Source organism: Antennarius striatus, chromosome 18 (genome assembly GCF_040054535.1).
Source record: "Antennarius striatus isolate MH-2024 chromosome 18, ASM4005453v1, whole genome shotgun sequence".
Lineage (NCBI taxonomy): Eukaryota > Metazoa > Chordata > Actinopteri > Lophiiformes > Antennariidae > Antennarius > Antennarius striatus.
Genome location: NC_090793.1, coordinates 2,845,800 through 2,869,906, shown reverse-complemented (window position 1 = coordinate 2,869,906; position 24,107 = coordinate 2,845,800). Strand labels below are relative to the sequence as shown.

General features: G+C 43.2%; 1 protein-coding gene across 2 annotated transcripts; it reads left to right on the top strand.

The window, feature by feature from the left end:
- Positions 1-2,624: 2,624 nt before the first annotated feature.
- Positions 2,625-4,935, top strand: klf17 (Kruppel like factor 17). 2 transcript variants are annotated; one of them, XM_068340573.1, is made up of 3 exons: positions 2,625-2,837; positions 2,947-3,982; positions 4,080-4,935. In XM_068340573.1, exons 1-3 carry the CDS (start codon positions 2,763-2,765, stop codon positions 4,253-4,255), a joined length of 1,287 nt encoding a protein of 428 aa, XP_068196674.1. In that variant the 5' UTR covers positions 2,625-2,762; the 3' UTR covers positions 4,256-4,935. The 2 variants fall into 2 exon arrangements, with proteins under 2 accessions (XP_068196674.1, XP_068196673.1); XM_068340572.1 differs by having other exon boundaries at positions 2,944-3,982.
- Positions 4,936-24,107: the final 19,172 nt, after the last annotated feature.

Below are 24,107 nucleotides of genomic sequence, written 5' to 3'. Positions count from 1 at the left end.
CAACTGTTGTTCCTTCATTTAAATTGCAAATTTTATTTTATTTTATTTTTTTCTTGATCAAGTTGGTGGGTTGAACCTCTCTGGAGGTCAACGACCCCCCCTCCCTGAACGATCTGAGATGACTGTAGACCATTCTTTTGTCTCTGTGCTTCTTTCTAGATTTTTTTTATCTCCCAACAATCGGTTCAATCTCAACATTTTATTCTATGAAAGAAAAATCCGCAAATCCTGATAAAACAAATTACAGAAATATTCTAGTCCCGGTTATTAAAGGGTTATTATAGGTTAAATTTGGACGTGGAAACACAAACAGTCCATCCAGATAAAGCACTTTTTATTTTTTATCTCCATCCAGGATGAGACGCCGAGCTCTCGGCCTGCTTCACTGTAATCTGGAGTAATTGTGTTTAGAAAACACTCCAGCCTGAAGACTTCCTCCCTTTCAGAAAAGAGAGTCACAAAATGAGAAACCTGAACCCGGGGCAAAGTTTTTACCCGGACCCGCTCGACCCGGGTCCCGATGTTGCTGACGGAACCAGATCGAGGTGAGATCGCCCCTGAAACTTTCTCTCCGATCATGTCTGTGTGGTCTAAATACGACTGCAGTGAAAGTAAAGAGGAAGCCAACCTCAGGAAGCCGAGTCCATTTCCACTTTGGCTCGCCGACAGAACCGGAATCTGTTTTGCGTAAGCAAGAACCGGTTAAAAATAACGGCGTATAAAAGCCGGGAGCTGCAGGAGGAGGACGGACAGAACACCTGCAGGAGCAGGAGGAGACGTTTGGGTTTGATTAAAGGTTGAAAAATCAAATTAATTTAAATTTAATAAACTTTTTCTCTCAACTTTTGACCTCGTTTTAAGATATAAAGGATGTGACAAAACTAAAAAAATTAAAAAAAATTTTTTAAAAAGGAAATATTCATGGTTCAAATGTTTCTAAATGTAAATGATGTCATTTAAAATGTGTGTTTAATAATTGTTTAATATCAAAGTGGAGGGGAAAAAAGTGGATTCTGTTTTATTATATTAACAAACTGAGGAACAACCAACATAGATAAGAAAGGAAAAGACAAATGGGTGAAACAAAATCAACAAAATGAAGAATTTTAAAATATTTTTAGGATTATTTATACATCTTTTATTTAGGATTATTGATAATTTGCTCAATTTTCTATTATTTTCTCTCCTTGTTTTTAACATTCTTACTATTTCTTTATTCATAAACTTATAATAAAATAAAAGTTATGCATTCCTGGTATGAAATGTACCATAAAATACAGGTTATTATTTTATTTTATTTTTATTATTATTATTTTGGACAATATGTTTCAAATTGAAGATATTTTAAATTGAAATATAAAAATAAAAGATGGAATATTGAAAACAGGTTTTTTATGTCTCTCAGCTTTAATTAAATTAAGGCGTCATTTAAATTCCAACAACACGCAGGCCATCAAATAACTGTCCCCAGGGCTCAATTAAGCTAGGGGGTGTGTGTGGGGGGGGTGTATGTGTGTGTGTAGGGGGGGTAAGTACATCATGCCCCCGCTTCTTTACTCGGGTCCAACTCTGGTTTTGTAGTTTATATTCTGTACATCCCAGAACCTACAGTCAAACATCAGCGTTCAGGTGTCCTCCTTATCTCTCTGCACCTGAACGCATCAGTCACGTGATCAGGATTCTGTGGCTCTGTAGGATCCAGATCAGGAACTCTGGGGGGGGGGTCCACATTAGATCTCCATTTTTGGAGACTTATTCGAAGATAGAATCCAGGACCGCCCCCCCCCCCCACACACACACACACAACCCCCCCCATAAAGGTTAAAGGTCATTCAGAGATGACCCCATCTCCTTTCTTCACTTTTCAATCAACACATTTACAGGAACCCTGAATGTAAGATGAGAGAAACTCGAGTTAAAGGTTGATGCTATTGTTTGTCTGCCTGTTAATTACTGCAGCATTTCCTTTCCTGGGGGGTGAAGGGGAGAAGAGAGGGAGGGAGGGGGGGGGGGTCGTTAAGAAACGCGTCTCTTTTGTTGACACCGAGATAAGCAGGTCGTATGAATGAGGCGCCACTTGTTTTCATGTACATTAACGACCCACGCGTGGGAGGGGGAGAGGGGACGGGGGGTAGTGAGGTGTGTGTGTGTGTGTGTGTGTGGGGGGGGGGGGTGATCGAAACCCATCCTGGACCCGGGTTCAGTCGTTCCTCCCCGTCATTATGCGTCTTTTTAAAGAACATTTTTTTGTTGACGCCCCTGTTTGAGTTACCCCTGGGGGGAGGGGGGGTTGGGGACGGGGGGGGGGGGGGGCAACAGACAGAAAAATACGGTGGGAACTTTGTTGATCTTATAAATACACCCCAGGCAACAGAAAGAGACGCGTTTAGGTTCGGTTTGTGTTTTAGACGCGTTCAGGAGGATCTACAGAGGATTTCTGTCTCGGTTACTCTTTACCTGCCTGTGTGTGTGTGTGTGTGTGTGTGTGTGTGTGTGTGTGTGTGTGTGTGCGTGTGTGTGTGTGCGTGTGTGTGTGTGTGCTGAAGCCACACCTCCCGCTTTTGGCAGGAGGAGGTATAAAAATCCTCCCACCGAGCTGTTGACGCACACATTTTTACGCACCGTGGATGAACCTCCTGCTCTCCGTTTGTTCGTTTTGATGGAAAGTTTGATTTGTTAATTTTTTTGGGGGGGAGGAATTTTCTTTCTTTTCTTTTTCTTTTTTTACTTTATCATTATTTTTTAACCACTTAAAATCCAGGATGGCCGCGGCTGAAGCGCTGCTGCTGCCCGGTTTGACGTCTTACCCGAGCGTCGAGGAGAAACAGTTTTCCAACGTAAGTGGATGTTTTAAAGTTGCTTTTTTTTTTTTGTAGGTGGGGGTGATGTTTGTGTGTGTGTGTAGCTTTGTCCAACTTTTTTTTCTCCCTCCCCCCCGTTTAGCAGTGTAAACTGGACGCGGATTGCGCGCGGAGCGTCTCCGCGGACAACCCGCTGATCGAGGTGGAGTTCAGCATCGTCCGGTCTCCGGTTCTGGTCTCCAAGGACGACGACGAGTTGGGAAAATTCGTCGACCTCGAGTTCATCCTATCGAACACCATCGGCTCGAATTGCGGCGGGGGGAGCAGCAGCAGTAGCAGCAGCAACAACAACAACAACAGCAGCGGCGGTATTTCTCCGCGGCAGTGCGCCTACTCCCTCCCGGAGTCACCGGAGAGCTGCAGCGGCGGGGGTTCCGCTCCGGACGGCGGCGGCATCGACCGTCCCCCCTCCCACCTGCCCTCCTACCGGGTCCCCAGCCTCATGGCGGAGCTCCTGACCACCGAGATGAGCTACCCGGCGGACGGGTCGCCCGACGGGAAGGCGATGGATCGACGGGAGTACACCGAGCTGCAGGCGCTCCACCCGGTCCCGGCGCGTCACCCCCGGGTGTCCGCGTCTCCTCCTCTTCCTCCACTCGGATATAAAATTAAAACCGAGCCCGTGGGTCAGTCCTGCATGATGGCCTCCACTTCCACGGTGGTGGGGGGACGATACGAGGGACCCCACATCCACCCGGCGGCTTTTACGCACCATCCCAATCCGGGTGTGTTCATGCAGCCCCACGGAGCTCCAGGACGCACGGACTGCCACCTGTCTGACTACCCCAACCCCCTCCACAATCAGTACGTGAACGCGCCCTATCACCAGTACGCGCAACAACAGTGCGTGTATCAAGGACAGTACGGAATGCACCGGGAGGCAGTCCGGCAGCACCCACCCCCCCTGCAGGTGGGGTTGATGCTCACTCCACCGTCTTCGCCGTCGTTGTTGGACTTTTACGCGCAGGACGACGCGGGGATGATGGTGAAGCAGAAGCAGCGGGGGGGGCGCAGGTCGTGGGCCCGAAAACGCGCCGCGACGCACAGCTGCGAGTTCCCCGGATGTGGGAAAACCTACACCAAGAGTTCCCACCTGAAGGCGCACATGAGAACACACACAGGTGAGGGGGGGGTTCCAAATATTAAGAATTGGAATATTGAGATTCATGATGTTTAAGCTGTTGTCTAAATATTTGCCCCCCCTCCTCCTCCCTGCAGGTGAAAAGCCCTACCACTGCAACTGGGAGGGCTGCGGATGGAAGTTCGCCCGGTCGGATGAGCTCACACGTCACTTCCGGAAGCACACGGGCCACCGGCCGTTCCAGTGTCACCTGTGTGAACGCGCGTTCTCGCGCTCCGACCACCTGGCGCTCCACATGAAGAGGCACATGTAAGGCGCGCCCCCCCCCCCCCCCTGGCGACGGGAGCGCGCATCACGGACGCAGCATCACCCGAAAAAGCAGTGAAACCAAACATTCCTGCGGTGGGTTCAAGGCCCTCAGGGGCCAAAATTACATCAACAGAGACTTCTTTTTTTTTTTACAATTTTTTTTTTTTTACCAGAGAAGTGCCTCCATCAGAAACAGATCCAACTAGAACTGATGTGTTTCTTTTTTCCTGTAGATATCTGTGATATAAGATTTAAAGTAACTTATAGAAGTTTGTATTTAAGACATCCTGTCTTTGGTAGTTAAGTTATTGTGCCTTGAACACAGCTCAGCCTGGGCCGGACCCGCACTGTACATGTGTAGATAGTATTTTTTTTTATAACGTTTACAACCTTTAATAAATCAAGTCAGGGTTTTTAATCGACAGTTTTTATTCTATTTTTCACAACATTCACAGCGTCAGGTACTTTTCAGAATCTCCAGCTCCAGCGCGTATTTGTGTATTTTATTTTATTATTATTAAAAAAAAAATGTAAATTTTTTTTTTTTAAATGGAAGTTTCTTAAGAATGAAGAAATCCACTGCGACCAGTGGTTGAAGCGTCTACTTGAAAACAATCATAATGTATCATGATTTGTGTTTATTTGCTTAAGGGCTCGGAAAAAAAATAAACTTTTTACAAACGGTTTTGTCTGTTTCTGTTTTGTTTTATCTGCTAACAATCAATCGATTGATCGATCAATCGTTCACGCCCTCACGGAGACATTTTTAACTTCATGAATTTCTGTTTTTACATATAATAGAACGGAGTGGAATCCCTGCTGAGACCGCCCTCTAGTGTTCAACTACGGAATTACATCCATCTGATTTAACGGGACGTGAATCCACGGACCGGTTTTCATTTGCTCTATGGTCAGTAATGACGTCAGGACAGCTGTAGTTTAATAATAAATCATCCGCAGTGGTTGAATGTAAAATGCAGACATCAACAGATAATAAACAACCTTTTTTTCCCGCCATAAATTATCAACATCTCTGTAAACGAAGTAATTTATTTTAAAAAGAAAATCCTTTTTAATTATTTTTTTAAAAACTGGATTCAAGCGATTGCGGTGAGGAGGTTTATTTTGAAATACCCTACAGCGATTTACAATCAGTGCATTCAACGTGGAAGAAATACCGATTTTTTTCTCTATATATAAAATAGTGAACAAGTCAATCAAATAATAATAATATTGAGAAAATAGTGTTAGACCTGAGTTTGAAGCAGGGTATTCACTGCTTTTAATCCAGAATATTGACGCATTTGAGGTCGCTTAATTTTGGGTAAACTGTCACGTGACCGAGACCTGCCAAGCGGGACAGACGCAACCATTCACCACTTTTTCCAACATAAAACACCGTTTTACAGCAGAAAAGCTTCAGTTCCAACACTCATCGCTGATTGGTTGAGATTTACAAGCCCTTATTTGGTCCGCGGGCCACCAGTTGCACGAGTCCGGTTCAGCTTCCTACCTGTGATGACGGAAGTTGTCCACTAGGTGTCCTCGTTGGTTTAGTTTCTGACGGTTCCATCCTGGTGGCGCTCCTGAGGAGGAGGAGGAGGAGGAGGAAGTTCAAGACGGTGTGAATGAAATCTTTGAAAACAAACTTTTTAAAAGAAGTGTTTTTATCATTGATAAACATTGATTTGAGTTTATTACCAAAATATTTGTGATGTTTGTAAATTATGAAAAGAGAATTCATGATTTAAGGAACACTCTGCTGACAAAGTCATAATTTAAGCAAAAATAAACGGACTTGTCGAGAATTCAAACAGGAATAAACCTCGAGCAGAAGCAGAAAACCTCGACACCGCGTTACAGGATGTACCGAGAACGTTAATCCGGCTGGTTTCCTGTCCAACTGAGATTAGATGAGCAGTGTGTGTGTGTGTGTGTGTGTGTGTGTGTGTGTGTGTGTGTGTGTTGTCAAGGAGTCACAGCTACTTGTGACTCAATTCCAGAGCAAAAATCACAAAACTATTGAAAAAAAAAGTTTTTAAATGAATTTATTTCTTGAATAAATTTATAAAATTCACCTGTTTTTTTTCCTGGAAGTTTTTTTTTCCCATATTAATAATCTTGGGAGACACTTTCAGAAGTAGCTCGCGGCTAGCTGCGTCGGCTAACGCTGGTAAAACTGCTAAGCTGAGGTCAAAGGTGAAGGTGTTGTTGGGTCACGCGTTCAGGGTGGCGCTCCACAGAGGGTGTAGAGCTCTTCATCCTGGATGGAGTCTCTGTTGTTTGGGTTGTCACCAGCGGTGACTCATCCGACCCGGCGGCGCTGCGTTCATTACCCTGTTATCACCATTACGGGTTTAATTACTAATGTCCTAATGCTGTTTATTATTTTTATCACCAGAACTTGTTCAGCAGGAAGAAACAAAAGAGACTATTTGAGGGAAGTAAACATCCTTTTCATTCTGGGTTTTGACTGGAATTTCATGATTTCTCCCCCCGGGAACCCAAATGTGTAGAGTGTGTTATCCACCAGAGGAACGCATGCATCCCATAATGCTCCTCTGGATTGTTTACATTCATGTCTGACACCGGCCATTAGCCGCCGCCGCCCCCGCCGCCCCCGCAGAGCATTACGAAACGACTCAACGTACAACTAAAAAAATTAATAAAAAAAAAAAAAAAGAAGGCCATCCTGAAGGAACCGTTTGTTCTCTCCTCACCTTAAATGATGGGGTGTGTGTGTGTGTGTGTGTGTGTGTGTGTGTGTGTGTGTGTGTGTGTGTGTGTGTGTGTGTGTGTGTGTGTGTGTGTGTCTACATGTTACTGGATGACCAGAGAACCAGCAGCACTGGAGGTAAACTTCCTCTTGATTCTGGTGAAAACACTTCAGTCGTGTGGACAAGTCAGCGCCTGGGATATCTCTGGATTAGATTAAGATTTCACTGGAATCATTTGGATCATGCTAGATTAATTTGATCATATTGGATTACCAAAATCAGAATGGATTAATGACATCATAATCTGCTGGGATAGGCTCCAGCACCCCATGACCCACGACAGCGGACGAAGTGGGTTTAGCAGATGAAGGAATGGATGAAGATGGATTAATTAGATCATACCAGATTACGTAGATCATACTAGATTAATTTGATCATACCAGATTAAATAGATCATACAGGATTCAATGGATCATACTGGATCAATTAGATTGTACTGGATTAATTAGATCTAGATTGAATAGATCATAGTGGATTGATTAGACTGTACTGGATTAATTAGATCATATTGGATTAATTAGATTATACTAGATCAAATAGATCCCACTGGATTAAGTAGATCATACCAGATTAAATAGATCATAGTGGGTTAAAAATATAATACTGAATTAATTAAATCCTACTGGATTCATTAGATTACATTGGATTAAATAGATCCTACTGGATTAAGTAGATACTGGATTAATTCCACATTCGCTGTCATCACTTTCTTCTTCTCTTTGTCTCCCTCATTTTGCACCATCCAGACCATTGTGTTGGATTTCTGACCGCCTCACCTCCTCCTGCTCCTCCTCCTCCTCCTCCTCCCCCCTCCCCTCCCCTGCCCCCCCCCCTCTCCAACCTGATCGCTCCTGAAGGTAAAAGCCTCCATCTGCATGCCCGAACCACCATCCACCCTCCACATCCACCCCTCTGCAGCATCTGCCGCCCCTCCCGTCTGATCTCACGATCGCAGCCGAGAGTCCACCACACCTGTCTGGAGCATTGATCGCATTGATTATTGATTATCACCACCTCTGCCGGGGCTGACAATTCGCCTGATCATCTCAAACGCACCGCTTTGCGTGTCTGTAAGTACCTCATGAAGCCTACATCTCACCGGTGTGTGAGCGTGTGTGTGTGTGTGTGTGTGTGAGTGTGTGTGGGGACTGGTTGCGGCGTGAGAAACACACGCATCATGCGCAGCAGGAGCGTCAATTACACCCTAATATCGATCATGATTGATTAATTAAGCCCGCGGTGACGCGCAAGTTACTTTAAAGGTTTTTATTATAAAAGAATCAGGATTTTATTCCCGAAGCTCGTGAACGGAGCGCAGACAGTTTCACACATGTTCATGTGTGTGTGTGTGTGTGTGTGTGTGTGTGTGTGTGTGTGTGTGTGTGTGTGTGTGTCTCCACACACAGGGCGCCTTCACATGTTGCTGGCCCCCACCCTTCCTATGTAGGAGTCCAGAGAGGAGGGGCTTGCAGGAGTCGGGGGCCCGAGTTTAAACCGGGGGGGTGGGGGGTGATGTAACTTCGGCCTGTGGGGCCGTGAAGGCATCACACCTACACGGTAAGGCTTTCATCAGGGGAGGGGTTGGGTTGGGGGGGGCAGCATGGTGCGTCCTCACGTTTAGAACTTTTCAAGTGGAAACATGTTCAGGATAAAAGCCGCATGTACGAGCGTCCGTGAAGGCAACACCCGCTCACGTTAAAGGTGCGACTCAAGTAGAATGGGCGCGATTCCGGATTTTAATCTGGATTACAGGCAAACCTCGGTTTCCGACCACAATTTGTTCCTGAAGGCTGTTCGTATAGCGATTTGTTTGAATTCCAAATACATTTTGTCCCGTTACAAATAATGTAAATGGTCTTAATCCGTTCCAAAATGCTAGAAAACTAACTTTTTTCAACATAATGTTATTTCATAATGTCATTTATAAATCAAATTATATAGTAATGAAACATATTTGAAAAATGTTAAAAAAAAAGAAGCAAACATGAGAAGAAAGAAGGTAAAAAAAACATCGACGTAATCAGGTTAGCCTAAGGTACGAGTTACCGTCGTCTTTTGGACAGAAGTTTACGGTACAGTAACTCGTACCGTAGGCAATGGAACGCAAATTAAGTGAAAAATTAGTGAATACAGTAAACTAAAATAAAAAGCACATCACTGTCACGTTTATTCTACACTTTTCTCGCCTTTTCTCGTGCTTGGCGGCGAGAAATAATAACAATAATAATAATAATAATAATAATAATAATAATTAGATTTATATAGCGCTTTTCTGGACACTGAAAGACGCTTTACATTGTATCCATTATTCATTCACTCCTCATTCGTACTTGGTGATGGTAAGCTACGTATATAGCCACAGCTGCCCTGGGGCAGACTGACGGAGGCCTCTCCGCCGACCACCACCGGGACAATCGCACACCAGCGAGTGTCCCACTGGAGGCAAGGAGGGTAAAGTGTCTTGCCCAAGGACGCAACGACAAATGACTGGGCGGGAGCGGGAATTGAACCGCCGATCTTGAATCATTGGACGACTCGCGATACCGCTGAGCCACGGTCGCCCCCAAAAAGGTGTTCGTTTCGCGTTCGACTTCCAAATTTTGTTCGACTTTTAAGACACAAAAATTCCGAACTTTTTGGGAAAATTCCGATTTGTTCAATGTCTAAAGCGTTTGAAAACCAAGGTTTGCTTGTATGTTGGAGGGGGTTCTGTTGGAATCCATGGCTGTGTTCTAGAAAATAAACTTCAACTGGACTCCCCATTATTATCCACCACGGTTGCTATGGTTGCAAACAGAGCTTCAAATAACATCAATATTTTGAGCAAATTTATGTATTTATTTATTTATTTATTTATTCATTTATTTTACGTGAAACAATCAAAGAAGTATCTGTACTGGAATCTCCCCCATTAATGAAGTTTGGCAGTGTTTTAAAGAATATGCTCTCATATTCTGTGGGGTTCCTCAAGGACCTACATTGGGTCCCCTTTAATTTTGATATCAGCATGGTGAAACATTCATTAAAGTGTTATGTTACCTACTTTTTTTGAACGGTGCTTTATTTATAAATGAAGTTCTTCTTCTTGCCTGAATGATTTGTGTTTTTAACATTTTCATTGCTTTACAAAAACTGTTATGTGTATACAGTGATCCCTCGTTACTCGCGGTTAATACGTTCCAGGATCACCTAAGAAAAACGAAATTCCGCGATATAGCGACAAACTATTTTATTATTTACGGTAATTTATATGTTTATGAACCCTCCCCATACTGATAATAAACCACCTTATATCTGAATTACCTCTTCCCACACTCTGATAGACTGTTTAAAACACTTTTGTATTAAAGAAAAGTGTTTGTATTTCCGGATGCCGTCAACCAATAGCATTCACGTACGGTATCACATGACTATCGACTAAAAATCTGCGATGACGTGAAGCCGTGCGTCTTGAAGCAAAAATAAGCAAGGAATTATCGTATGTGTTTGGGGTTTTTTTGTAGCATAACCAAAGTGGTTGGACTTAAACAGTGACGTTCTAGCAGAGAAGGCCTGAATGTCAAACACAGAAGCTCATTGGCTCCTCGTCCACAACCTCTCTTTCATCCAATCAACCCGCTGGGGTTCTTATTTGCTTTCCTTGCGTGTGTTCTGGTGGCAACACAGGTTTACACACGTGGCTAGAAACAAGCTAATGTTAGCAGAAGTTCGTTCCCATGTGATCTGACAATCTCACGTGATGTAATCACCAGTGAAAGTGAAAATCTGTGTGTTTACTATGGTGTTACATGACTATATAGATTCAATAAGGTCCCCTAAGTTAAACCACTTTGCAACTGGTTTGGATGTATGTATACCCAGACAGACTGGTATGGATGTTTTGGATGTTTTAACTGAAACCCGTTGCAACTTGCTTCGCTACATTTTTTCTTCTAGATTTCTATACGGGCATCGGCGGTGACAGAAGTCTTTCTTAGGCTTAAATTTCGCGGTTTTTTTCCCCTTGAAATCTCTTGATCTCCATAATTCAAGCAGTTTTTGCATTACTGATTAAAAGAGTCCCTCCATCCTGCAATGTTCAAACTGTAAAAGCCAGAAGAGCACCCACCTGTATCATGACCACCAAAAATATCTGTCGGTGGGGGGGTTTCCAACCCATCTGGAGACACAGAGTTAATGATCAACCGCCGGAAGAGAAGTTTACCTTCGGAGGTGCAAACAGACCTCCAGCTGGAGACATGGGCATCTGATTGGGTTGCGACCGTCCAGTTGGTCAAACTGAGTCTGAAGGTGATTTCCTGCTGTAGTCGGGCTCCGGAGTCCGATTGATGGACCCAAGAATGCGGCCACTGGGGGGCTCCGTAATGCCAAGGGTCTTGTGGGGGTCTCAGAAATTATCTCCTCAAAGGAGAAAAAGTAGACCCCAGGTTTGATCAGACGTTACTACGGAAAGAATGCACACATATTTCTGGAATTCAGTAGTTCCAGAATGGGAATAGAACATATACAGTTTATTCCCTTTTCTTCTGGGGATTGTTTTGGACCCACAGACCCCACTTTGAAATCCACTAGCTTTAAATATTCACCCTGAACATTTATTAACCATGTTTTACCCAACTGGTCAAGGGGGATTGGTCCTGACTCGGGTCAGGACCAAGACTCTCACTCGGGTCAGAGTCTGGGTCTTGACCCAAGTTTCTTCCTCAATGAGGGAGTTCTTCCCCACCGTTGTTGCTGATGCTTGTTCTGTTGGGTTTCTCTGACTGTTTAAGGGCTTTGAAATGTCTGCTGATGCGATTAAGTGATATACAATAAAGTTTGACGCATTGATTGATTGATGTGTGTTGGGTTACGCGGATTCCTTGTACGATTCCAGATGTGGCTCTAGATTTTTGGATCGTGTTCAACTGAGCGTCACGCCGTCATTCGATTCGTCTGCACGTGTTGTCGAGACAATTGAGCGCAACTATTTTTTTTTAAACATTCCTTTTTGTATTGAAATTCCGTATCTTGTCATTCCATTTGCTCAAATAGCATACTGTTCGCTCAACAAAAGGTCTGAGCATAGTGAGCGGCACCGCCGCTTACCTTCCCCCGTCAGAATGAGGCCGTCTATCACACAGAGCCGGTTGGCGTCCCAATCACTCAGCTGCATATTGACAGCAACGATTCCACCATTCTTTGCGAGCCTCTAACAATACCGTAGCTTGTAAATATGTTCTTTTAATAACTGTTGGGGGGGTTGTGTTGATCGCTGCATTTCGAGAACAGCTTGGTGTTGCATCCGTACTCCAGATAAATTCATTTGGCTTCACCCATTTGTTTGGGGTTTTTTTTTTCCAGAGGGGGGCTTAAGCAAAATGAAGACGTGGAACTAACTGTTCACGAGCCTCGTGACTTGCAATTCTTCGGTTCTAAAGGTTATCTACCCTCCCAAAAAACATGGCCCCTCACCACAGGACGCTGATGGGGAATTAATGTGTAACTACAAGACATCCTCCTTATCTAATATTTACTGTTGTCGTCCAAATCCAGGACATCAAGGAAGACCTCCAAGTTTGCCTTTGTCAGAGTTCCGTTGTGTCTGGAAATGAAGGTTTATCTTGGGGTTTACACGTCCTTAAGTCTGGACCCGGGTTCAGTTTGAGGTCAAGTATGCTGGCTCTGGTTAGTTTTGGTTTCACATTGAGATTTTCCAGTCTGTAGATTTGGCAGCTGATTGGCAAGAATTCCATCCAGCTTATCATAATAAAGGAAAGCTTCCCTTACATCACTTCACACTTTTTACACACATCCAAGCAGAACGTGGAAAGTTTCAAGGTTTTTTTAATTATATATATATACATATATATATATATATATATATATAGTTTTAAAAGTGCTTTGATTTATTTTTAAATTTAGACAACATAGAATAAATGAATTATCAATGAGAGAAAAAACAAAATAATTATTTTTAATTAAAAAAAAAAATTTTTTTATGGAAGAAACTTTTGGAAAGACTGCTTTCAACTTTTAAGATGCATTTTAATTTAATCTAGTCATCAAATTTCTGTGTTGATTTAGTCACAGTTACAGATAGTCATTAAACACTGACTAATAGTCATGAACTATCTGCTGGAGTGACTTTCATGCCACTTTTTCACCAGAGGTAAGTTTCCGTAATCATCTGTAATCATCTCAGACCCAAAATGAAAATGCGTTAGAAATAAATTTCTCTTTAGGTGGGAACCGTTCGCGGGGTCGACGTTTGGGAACAGTTGCGGACGCGAATCTCTTTCCGATTTTCATATTTTAAATAATTTCCGATTAAAAATGAAACCCTGGATTTTTATAAGTCTCCTCAAAACGAACTGGGGTAATCGATGGCTCTAAATAATCCCAGATATCACTTCTGCATTGCTGCATCGCTCCTGGCTCCTGATGTTCTGAGATCTTTCCACTGCTGAGTCAGTTTTGTCTCGCGGATGGTCGTGTTGGTTTAGCGCCGGGTCGATGGAAAGCTCCGGGTCCCTGTTTATTTGCTCTGGAGTCATGCCCCTGACCTTGTGTCAATGCAAAGCCGCCCCCCCCCCCACCCCCAGTGGACCGGTGGTCTCTATCCGAGGAATGACAGTAATGAATACCCTATGGCGAGTTCCACACCTACCAATGCCCATCATTTTTATCGTTTGCTGATGATGTCGCTTTTCTGTCAGATTACGTTTCTGTAGTTCGTCTAATAAAAGTAATCAGATTACATCTATGTGGTGAAGCGGGACCATTTTCTCCACTTGAGTCGCGCTTGCTTTCTCTAAGAGCCCAGAGTAAACAGGTAGCTTCTTATGTCGCTTTATAATGTTTACATTATTAACAAGTAGGTCAGTTCAGTTTGTGTGAATTATTAACTTTTCTGCTCCTTGTGGCTTTAAACCAAACTCAATCCTAAAAGCAGGTGTTTTTATGGTCGGATCACTTCTTCAAAAAAAAAATGCACAAAAAAAAAAGTTTCACCAAATTAGGATATGAAACTAAAAACCTGACAAACAGCTTTTTGAAATGTATTGAAACTAATGATTGAGTTTCCAGGTTAAAGAAATTCAGTCCAATAAGAATATCACACGGAACTAACCAACAGAACTTCTCTGGGCTTGCGTTCGGTGAGAACATCGTGTGCGCTACTCTAGCAGGTTTGAGGCTAACCACTTGGCCTCATCGACAGAAGAATTTGTTTCCATAGTAAAATCTTATTCTTGTGTTTGTTTGCAGGAGAATGTTAAACTCTTGCGTGTGTGTTCCTGAGAAGAAGAAAAAAAAAAGTTTGAGTTTGAATAAACCTCTGACACGCTTTACTGCTGTCGAATCAACTCCGCAAACACGCAAGCGTTGCGACACGCCGCATTCATTAACCTCGTAGACAAATTACGAACGAGGTGGCGTCAACTTTTATCGTTTGCAGCTCAACTTTGCACAGACGACCGGAAAATTTCGTTTTGCAACTTAGAAAGCTTCACATTTCCTTGCGAGGTATTCTTAGGAAAAGCGTCTTCTGGCGACCTCGGACGAGTTCAGATGTCATAGTTTTTCGTGAAAGTTGGACGGCAACCCACTCTTCTCATTATTTCTTTGGCAAACATGAATGGATCTGGATTGAAAATGATCTTTTATTCAGGATGTTATCTGAAAATTTGGACCAAGATTTGGGGGAACTTGAGGTATGGTTCTACTTATTCATTAGTAATAATAAAGATGTCCAATGCGACTGTGCTAGGAAGTTGTAACTGACTTCATCAGAGCTGCTGACACTCCCCCTGGGATGGGCCAATAGGCTCGCCTCCTCCTTGATAGTCATTATTTGTCTCAGAGATTGCAGGTTGTCAGTTCACTACAATCACAGACTTCAGACGTAGTGGTTTCCATTGCTGAACTGCTTCACCCATCTCCAGACGTAAGATTCATACGGTTTGTGTCCTGTATTTGTTTTTTGTTCAACATATTGCAGGTTCAAAGGGTAGCCTCAAAAATTTAGGAGTTAAATTGTTTGATTTTTCATTTTTTATAAAATGTGTTATTTATTTATTATATACATATATATACATATATATACATATATATATATATATATATATATATGCATTTCTTCTTTCACGAAAAAATCTTTAAAAATCTCACGTTTGGCATCAATTTTTGTTAATGAAGGTTATGTTTCTCCTTTTTTTTTTTTTTTTTTTTACTGTTTCATAAAAATGTAAAAAAAGAAGAAAGGAATTCCAAATAATGGACACCAAATTCTTTTCAAATAAGTTTAACTTTGTCGAATAGATCATTTTCACAAATTATGAATTACCTGAAGTAGTTAATAATCTCTCAATCTCTCAATCTGGGAAATTTCACACCATCCCATTAGTGGTCTCTGAATTTTTTTTGGATTCATTCTTACCATCTGTTGAGGAATTATTGAAAATTAATTTCCCTGTCTTTATGGTTCTCTTTGGAGCTGGTGTTGAATTGGATCTTTTATATGTTCATATCAAACAGTTAAAAGCTGAGGGAATTTTGACCAGACTGGTTTCATCTACATTCACCAATGGTTTATTTCCACTTATTGGAATTTATTTACTTGATTATTCCCAAATTACTCTAAAACTACCAATATATTCCCTGCGGACTTTGCGAAAGAGTACTAGTCAGACTATCAATGTTCAAATACAAAGTTTACCCAAATCTATTTGTCATGAAATCATTAGGAATTAGGAAATGCTTAAAAACTCGTAAAAAAAAAACCCAAAAAACTTTTGCCCGTTTCTTCTGAATCCATCCTGTTTTGGAATATTTCTCCAGGTTGGCTTTTGTACAGCCGTAGTCGTTGTAAACGTTCCTCCAACAGTTAATCTCTTTATACAAAAGGCCACTTTGTTACGGCAGCTGCTTTGGCACAAAATGCAAATCTCTTACTACTTGTTTTCTCAACTCTTTCTTGCACAGTTTCCTCCTGAGAATCATTTTTACCTCTTAGTTTCCTCCTGAGGAGTAACCTGTTGACTTTTGTTGACCTCACTGCAGCTCCGCGTAAAAGCAGGTTTTTTGTTTTTGTAACTGTCCGAAGGGTACAAATAACTAAAAAGTGTTGCCTTTCCTTTCCTTTCCCTTCCTTTCCTTTCCTCACCAACTCCCCTCCTCCCTCCACCCCCCTTTCCCTGCCTGTCACATGTTCTTTTCACAGCATAGAAAAGTGTCTGGATTAGGGCAGAATTAGCACAAAGCGGCGACGCCACTCCAGCTACACTCGCAAAAAAAAAAAGGACACAAGAAGAGGCACGAGGGGGGACCGAGACACTCGAGCGAACGCCACCTCCAGAAAAGCTTCAGACTCGATTCGCGAGAGGCGGACGGCGGCATCCCAGGCAGAGCGAAAGAATTGGGGGGATCTTTGCCCACAAGGTCCTGAAGGATGGAGGAGAAGGGTTTTTCCGGGATTCTGGTAGGTTTGACTTTTGCTCAGTGAACACTCACTTTTAAAAACACGTGAAGGCGGTCATCGGTCCCCATTGGTCACTCCCCCCTTTCCGTCTTTTCTTATTCTGAGTATTTTTGTTTTGTGCTTGTCTTTGAAACAGCTGTCGACCACAAAAGCGCTGAAAATGTTCAAACGTCTCTCTCATTCATGAGCTCAAACAAAGTCGATGTCGTCCTCACGACTTCGGCGAGCAGCAAACTTCTTTTTCGCTCGTTTGTCGGCTGCTGATTCAAGATTAAATGGAGAGCCAATCAGGTCGATTCGCCCCCTCTGTCCCAGAACTTTTTTTTAGTCCGTCTTGAGACGGCGATAAACGCTGACATTCACGTTCATTTGAAGCATCGCTTTTCTCCCCGCCGATACTTTCCTGCTTCTTTTTGAGATGCATATCCACCTCTGAAACGCAACCGTCGGAGCTTTAAAGCCTGAACCCTGGCGGCCGGAGGACGGAGTCAGACGTCTGTCTGGCATCGTCAGCTCAGAGACAGATTGCCAATCAATCATTTGAATCGGTAAACATCGTGGTTTGTTGGAGGAAAACAGTCCTGAGAGTTCGGATGCTGGCGTCTGGGGAATTGAGATCTAATTAAATGATAGTCACAGACAGGATTTGACAGAGTTTTGTTCTGGACATGTGTTCTTTAATTATCTCCACCAAGGAGGTTGTGTTTACACCGTGTGTTGGTTTGATAGATTAAAAAAACTGACACTATTTAGAAGAACTTGGGAAAAATTTGGAAGAACCGATGAATAAACACTCTGTAAAACATCTTGTTGTTGGACGTGGTCAATCTTTGCGTAAGACTTCCGAAAACGATAGATCGACTTTCAACTGGAGGACATTTCTGTTTCTGACTCCGTTAAAAGTTGGTTTACTTTTGCGATGCTGACAAACACACATCAATCCCATTCTGTCGGGACCGTCCTCGTCTTATCACTGCTATAACTGATCAATGATTGTTTGGCTTGGCATTGCCGCGGCAGGCAAAGACTCTATTTGATCCAAAATTGCCCGGCCAACGCAAAGTTTCATATCAGTTCAGCATGATTTGGCAACGAGGAAGAAAAAGATTTTCACGAGCAAACTTAAATGACAAAAATTATAAATGAAGTTGAATAAAATTTAAAAACACACGTCAGTAGGAAGATTTTTACTTCCTGTCGTTCGACCTGTCTTTCCAGCTTCACCCTACTCATCTGACACCTCACACGTCTCACTCCACCTGCTTCACCACACGAAGGTGAAGATGAAAAAGAACTTAGTGAAAGACCAAAAAGCAGGTAGTTGGCATTCAAATCATGTTGATTATGCAAGCTTAAAGTGTGTATAGCATTTCTTAGCGCCTCCCCCCCTCCAAGTAGAGCAGAAGTTAGCGGCTAACAAGCTCACTTTTCTTATCGCTGGAGGTAAACAGAGACTCTAGATGCTTGGCCTGCGTTGCTGACAGCTACACACTTCCTCTCCTCTCGTGATTGGTCACTACGCTTCCTGTTTAATATACATCTTTATGGCTTTCTTAGTGTGTTTTTACAATGTGGTGCAACTTCTTTTTGTAAGGCCCCGCCCTTCTCTTTACAGCCCGATTGAATTTATTGACGCTGGTCCAGATGGTTGGTGGATGGACCCGTCACCGTAAATCTTTGGACACAAGGCGCTTGCTTCCTGTTGCCGTTTGGCTCGGCTGGTAGCCTTCTGCCCGGACTCTCTGTCCAAACTTAATTCCCCCTTTTTCTTCAAAGGGACCTCCGCCGCCCTCAATCTTCCTGCGCCGTCGCTGACCGCCTTGGAAGCCAGCGCTTCCACTGAGCGGATGAGCAGATGGTGCCCTTGGCATTCACTTTTACTGGACGATAGCTGTCTCTTTGTGCTCCTTGGTTACCCTCTTTTCAACTCGTCTGCCGTCTGGGTGGATGTATACGGAGGAGTCGCCCGATGTGTTTGCTTGGCTTTGCAGACCGCTGCAGCCCTTCCATCACCACGAAGGCCAAATGGAGGATGGGGTCACTGACTTTTAGTACCAGCAAGTCGTTTAATGTTGGTTGATTTCTTTTCATCCCAATGAAGCGTTAACTATCTGGACTCTTCTTGTATCGTATCATTAAATTTAAGTTGCCTTCTTTGTTGTTAGTGCATTTATGAAACGAGGTTTCCTCCCCAACATGTAAACAGATTTGTGCTGAAATCTGAAAATTTAAAATCTGATTTTTACACCGTCAACATAGAAAGACTTCCTGACGTCTGCCTTCTCAGACAATATTAGGTTAAAAGTAAAAAAACATCATTCATTAACAAATTATTTGTTAATGAATTCATGATTATCCTAAACATAACTTTACCATTATGACTGACTTTTGCACATTTTAAAATTCAAAATATATTTTTACACGATTTTATGTTGGGAAAGCATTTTAATCTTGGTTTTGTACGGTCAAAAATGTAAATACCTCAATGAGCAATGGCAAGACTCTTTACACACATTAAAATAGCTGCAGGATTGTTGCAACACATGTTCTTTGTCAGTTATTATTTAATTAATGTCGCCTTACAGGTTGAGAACATCTAAAGTAACTCAACAACTTGTTAAGAAGGCCTGTGGTATATGACAAATATTTCATAAGGAGGTTGTTCACTAGATGTGACACTTTGAAAGGTGTGGCATGATGAATGGATGAAGATTTTTAAAATTACTTTCCGCGTTCCATTGTATGTGCTTGCCAGAAGAACAATGGTAATAGGGTCTGGCATGATTGCCACCAATGTACAGTATGTATGGAAAGAAATCAGTGTCAGCGTGGGCACTACCTACATCAGTATCAAAGCTACCTACATCAGTATCAAAGCTACCTACATCAATATCAAGGATACCTACATCAATATCAAGGATACCTACATCAGTATGAGGGCTACCTACATCAGTATGAGGGCTACCTACATCAGTATAGGGGCTACCTACATCAGTATGATGGCTACCTACATCAGTATAGGGGCTACCTACATCAGTATAGGGGCTACCTACACCAGTATAGGGGCTACCTACATCAGTATAGGGGCTACCTACATCAGTATAGGGGCTACCTACATCAGTATGATGGCTACCTACATCAGTATAGGGGCTACCTACATCAGTATAGGGGCTACCTACATCAGTATAGGGGCTACCTACACCAGTATAGGGGCTACCTACATCAGTATAGGGGCTACCAAACACCACCAGAACTGAAGAAGCCTCTTCAAATCTTCAAGAAAGTAAAAAGCTGCCGTCGATTTAGGGCATGAGTGTCATTAATCTCTGTCTGTCTCTCACTTACACACACACACGCACGCACGCACGCACACACACACACACACACACACACACACACACACATGCATGTCACACACTATTTTAAATGATATTTCATGACGTCTTAACGTAGCATTTAAACACACTAGACATAACTTCAGCAGTACAGGTGAATGCATCATGTTAGTATAATGATAATGACTAACAAATATGCAGGGGTGGGTTGTGAATAACAAGTACGTAGGGAGGCGGGGGCATTTGAATAACAAGTATACAGGGAGGGGCTCACAGGTGGCAGAACCTTTAGATTCCAAGCAAGACGTTCCGATAGAGTCACGACGAGTAAAACACACAGTGCATTTGAGGACAGGAATTTGTTAACACTTCCTTGATCTAACCCCCCCCCCCCACCTGTGGAAATTCATGCATTAAAATCTGAACTGATTTAAAAAACTTCTGGATCCTAATACAGATTTTTATTGATTCACCTCTGATGTGATATATTCATGTGTGTGTGTGTGTGTGTGTGTGTGTGTGTGTGTTTCCCCAGGGGGTCGTGTGGATAATGTGTGCTGTAGGCTGTGAAGCAGAAATGAGTAGAATAAGCATGAAATACGGAGGAAATGTTATTTAATTTGTCCCTGTTGGCTTCGATTCTTCACGGATCTGCCAAAAACATTATTTAAAAAACTTTTAAAAGTAAAATAAATGCGTAGTTTCGCCAAACCTACCTGTGGTTTCTGTCTTCCGGGCCGGTTTTGTCGTGAAGCCCTGGAAACCGTGGCTTCTTGACGTACAAGTGACGTCTACTTTTGCCCTCGTTTCGCGGCTTCTTCGTGGTCACGTGACCATCATGTACGTCGCTTCTTGGTGTACATGATTGTCAGAGTCCACTCCCCACAGGTGACACCCCCCCCACACACACACACACACACACACACCCTCTGCCGACACCGCCACCCCCCACCCCATCCATCCTTATGTAAGAAGTGCATTCAGCTGCCAGTCAGCCGTTTAGGTTAAAGCGATGCTCAGCAACCGTGTTGACCGCCTGCGGGGGGGTGAGGTGGAAGGGTGGGGGTGAGTTGGGGGTGGGGGGGGCAATAAGCAGATGTGAACCAAGAGAGAAAGAGCCGCGAGGATAGGTTGGGGCGTTACCGAGTGGGACGTGATTCAATCTTCTGGTTTCACCTCCGACCGTCGGGCCGAAGTCGAGGTGACATCAGGGGACACACTCGGCTAAACGCCGGCGACTCCTGCTGCTGATGCCAAACACGTCCACTACTGGGCACTGCTTTAAAAAGGTGACCCCCTCCCCCTATCACACCCCATGCCACCTCAAGACCTCCTCGTACACAAATGAAAAGAAGACTCCATCGTGTTTCAGATCTTTAATCTTCGTCCTCTTGCTTTGAGAGACAGGAGATTTAATTTCGGACTGAAAATAATGGACGGGGTTCTGATATCGTGTCCCAACAGGGGCCCCCACCCATCAATTCTTTTTAGTATTATTATAATTTTCAGTGGTTTCCAATTGGACTCCCTCCAAAAGGCCTTTTCAGAACCATATTTAGGTAATTTGTTGCGCTTGAACCCACCCCGCTGTGTGTGTGTTAATCAGTGACAACTGAATGGCAGCTGTAAGACTGGGACAAGTGTGTGTGTGTGTGTGGGGTGGGGGGGGTCTTTTTTCTCAGGACTATTCGCCCACCTCCCCTGAGTTATTTATTACTTTCCTCGATCGCCAGCTGGACGTGGACTTACTAAAAGTTTTAAATTTCTACTTGTAAAATTTTTTTTTCTTCTTTCTTCTCAAAGTAGTTTGGTGGTTGCAAACATCCTGCAGGTGAATTACCACCCCCTACTGGTGGCAGTGCTGTATTGCTACCATTACATGTACGACAAAAACAGTCATCGTCTATGCTAGAAATTTGTCTAAATTAATGTTGAATTTTGGAGGATCAATCAAAAAAAGTTCTAAAATAATGGATAAAAAAGTTTCTAACTCAATGAGGGAAAAGTTGTTCAATTTGTTCTGGATTTGCGATATTTGGCAGAAAAGACATTTCAGCCCTTTGCTTTTGCTCTTCATCATGTTTCAGGCGCAATGCTAACTTCTGCCACGTGAGGCCAACTTCAGTCACATGTTCTCCACTTTCATCCTCAGCGATGGTCCCATATGTTTGTCAAAATGTGTATGTTATGTGCTTTTTCCAGCCCGATTTGTTTCCATGCCTTCTCTCCAATGAGCCCCACTCTCCCCGGGGGTCTGATCCGAAGCCTCACGCTATTTATACAGACCGAACAGCTGGGGCCCCCACAGCCAAAGCAGTGAGGGAGGGGTAGAGAAATTAACATGGAAACTTCGGGTTCAACCAAGCGTTGGAAATCTCCTTTCCCTCTTTTTTTCTCTTTTTTTTTCGCTCTCTGTCGTTCATCTCTCTCTCTCCGTTGACTGTCCTGGTCAGGTCAACCAGACCGCCGGACCCACATCGCCAACTTGGATCTCATTGGCCATCCAGTTCCTGTATTTTCCCGGTTTCATTCACTCTGCAACTGATGTTCTTCCCCCCGTTTTCCTCTGTGAAACACTTTCTTTCCAATTAAAGAACCGGCTCTTTTGGACAGAGCAAGAAAAGGTTGATTTTCCCTCCAACTGTGCCCCAACACGTTTTGTCCCTTTGTTGCGATGGACAAAGCCGACCTGCTGTTGCGGAGCTGAGCGTTTTGTGCTTCTTCCCCGTGGCTCCTGCGGTGCTTGTCCTTGTATTGTGAATCTCAACATTGAAGTCCTCTCCTCATCGCTCTGCCCTCCGCATATCTTCTCCCCACTTTCAGCTTTTCCTCATGTGAACCGCACAGGAGGGAAGACAGATTTAGGCCCGTCGATAATCCCTTCGGTTTGAGGTCCTCGCTGCAAGTCAGACGTCCCGTCCCAGGCATGCTGAGCTAACGAGAGGTGAAGAGATATTAACCGAATTGCTGTGAGGGACAGATATATAGATCGAGGAGGATGCAATAAGTCCAGACCTGACTGCTGGCTCCCTGTGATATTATACATTCAGCTCAAAAGCAGGGTGACCAGCAGATATTAACGGGAGTAACAGTCCAGGTTCACACAGTGAAATAGTCCATGTTTCAGTCGTCCTGTTGGCGGTGACATAAAAATTCCGTCAGGGAAAAACCCTAAGAGTTCAGCCTGGCCAATGACACCACAACCAATCTGCACCACAAATACCTCATAAATAAGTTGACAGTTGAAAATTGGTCATTGCAGACTATTAAAGTAATTTATTGTAATCTGGCAACGCCTTGTTTCAAGGCAAAAACCCTGGGGGTGAACTTTTGCTTTTTTTTTTTTTCTTGGTGTATGTGGTAATGGTAATCCAAATGTAGACCTAACTCCTTAACTAACTTATTTAGTTAGTTACCTAATTTAAATATAATTATATCAAAATTTGGTTTTTTTACGCCTCTGTGGTTTGCATTTCCGAAATATGTTTAAGTATTGCCTAAGTGAGCTCAAGAATTTAAATTTAATTTTTTTTTATTTGTGTAGATCACCAAAAAAAAAAGTAATCTCAAGGTAGAGCAGCAAAACTCCGAACCCAACTTTTCCCACATGAGGAAGCACTTTGGCGATGAAGACAACTTAAAATTTTCTGCCTTTTACAGGCAGAAACCTTGAGCAGAACCCTCATAGCGGGCAGAGAGGGTGAAGGGAAGGAAGAATGGCACAGAGCAGGAAGAAGAGAGCCAGAGACAGGCAGAACAGGAATAGGCGTAATATAATATCACTGCCAAAGATATTTGTTTGTGCATGTTGTACAAGTGATTAGGTTGTAATTGATTGGTTTATGATTGATTTACTGGTTTGGTGAAATCCACCGAGCTGTTAGAGAATTAGTCTGCAGAAGTTTACAAATGATCTCAATTATTTTGGTTGTAATACATCTGCTCTCCAGTAGGCCTTCCCAGTTGGTGGAGCTGAAATTCTCTGGTCTGCGAGAACAAGTCAGACGTCCCTTGGTGTCGTTTACTTGATTTACGACGTGGAAATCCTCCGCGGTTTCCTCTCCCTGGCCGCTTTGCATCCATGTGATGAAACAAGTGGGGGATTTGAACAAGTTGCTGTTGTTGTGAGCAGCAGCAGCATCTGTGCTGCTCTAATTAGAGCTAAATGACCAAACATGATAGAGCAATTACTTAATGAGACAAGTCCTTCCCCCCTCCCTTTGCACCGACTGCAGCCACAACAAGCATCTATTTTAGGATCGGTACCCTAAATTCATACTGAGT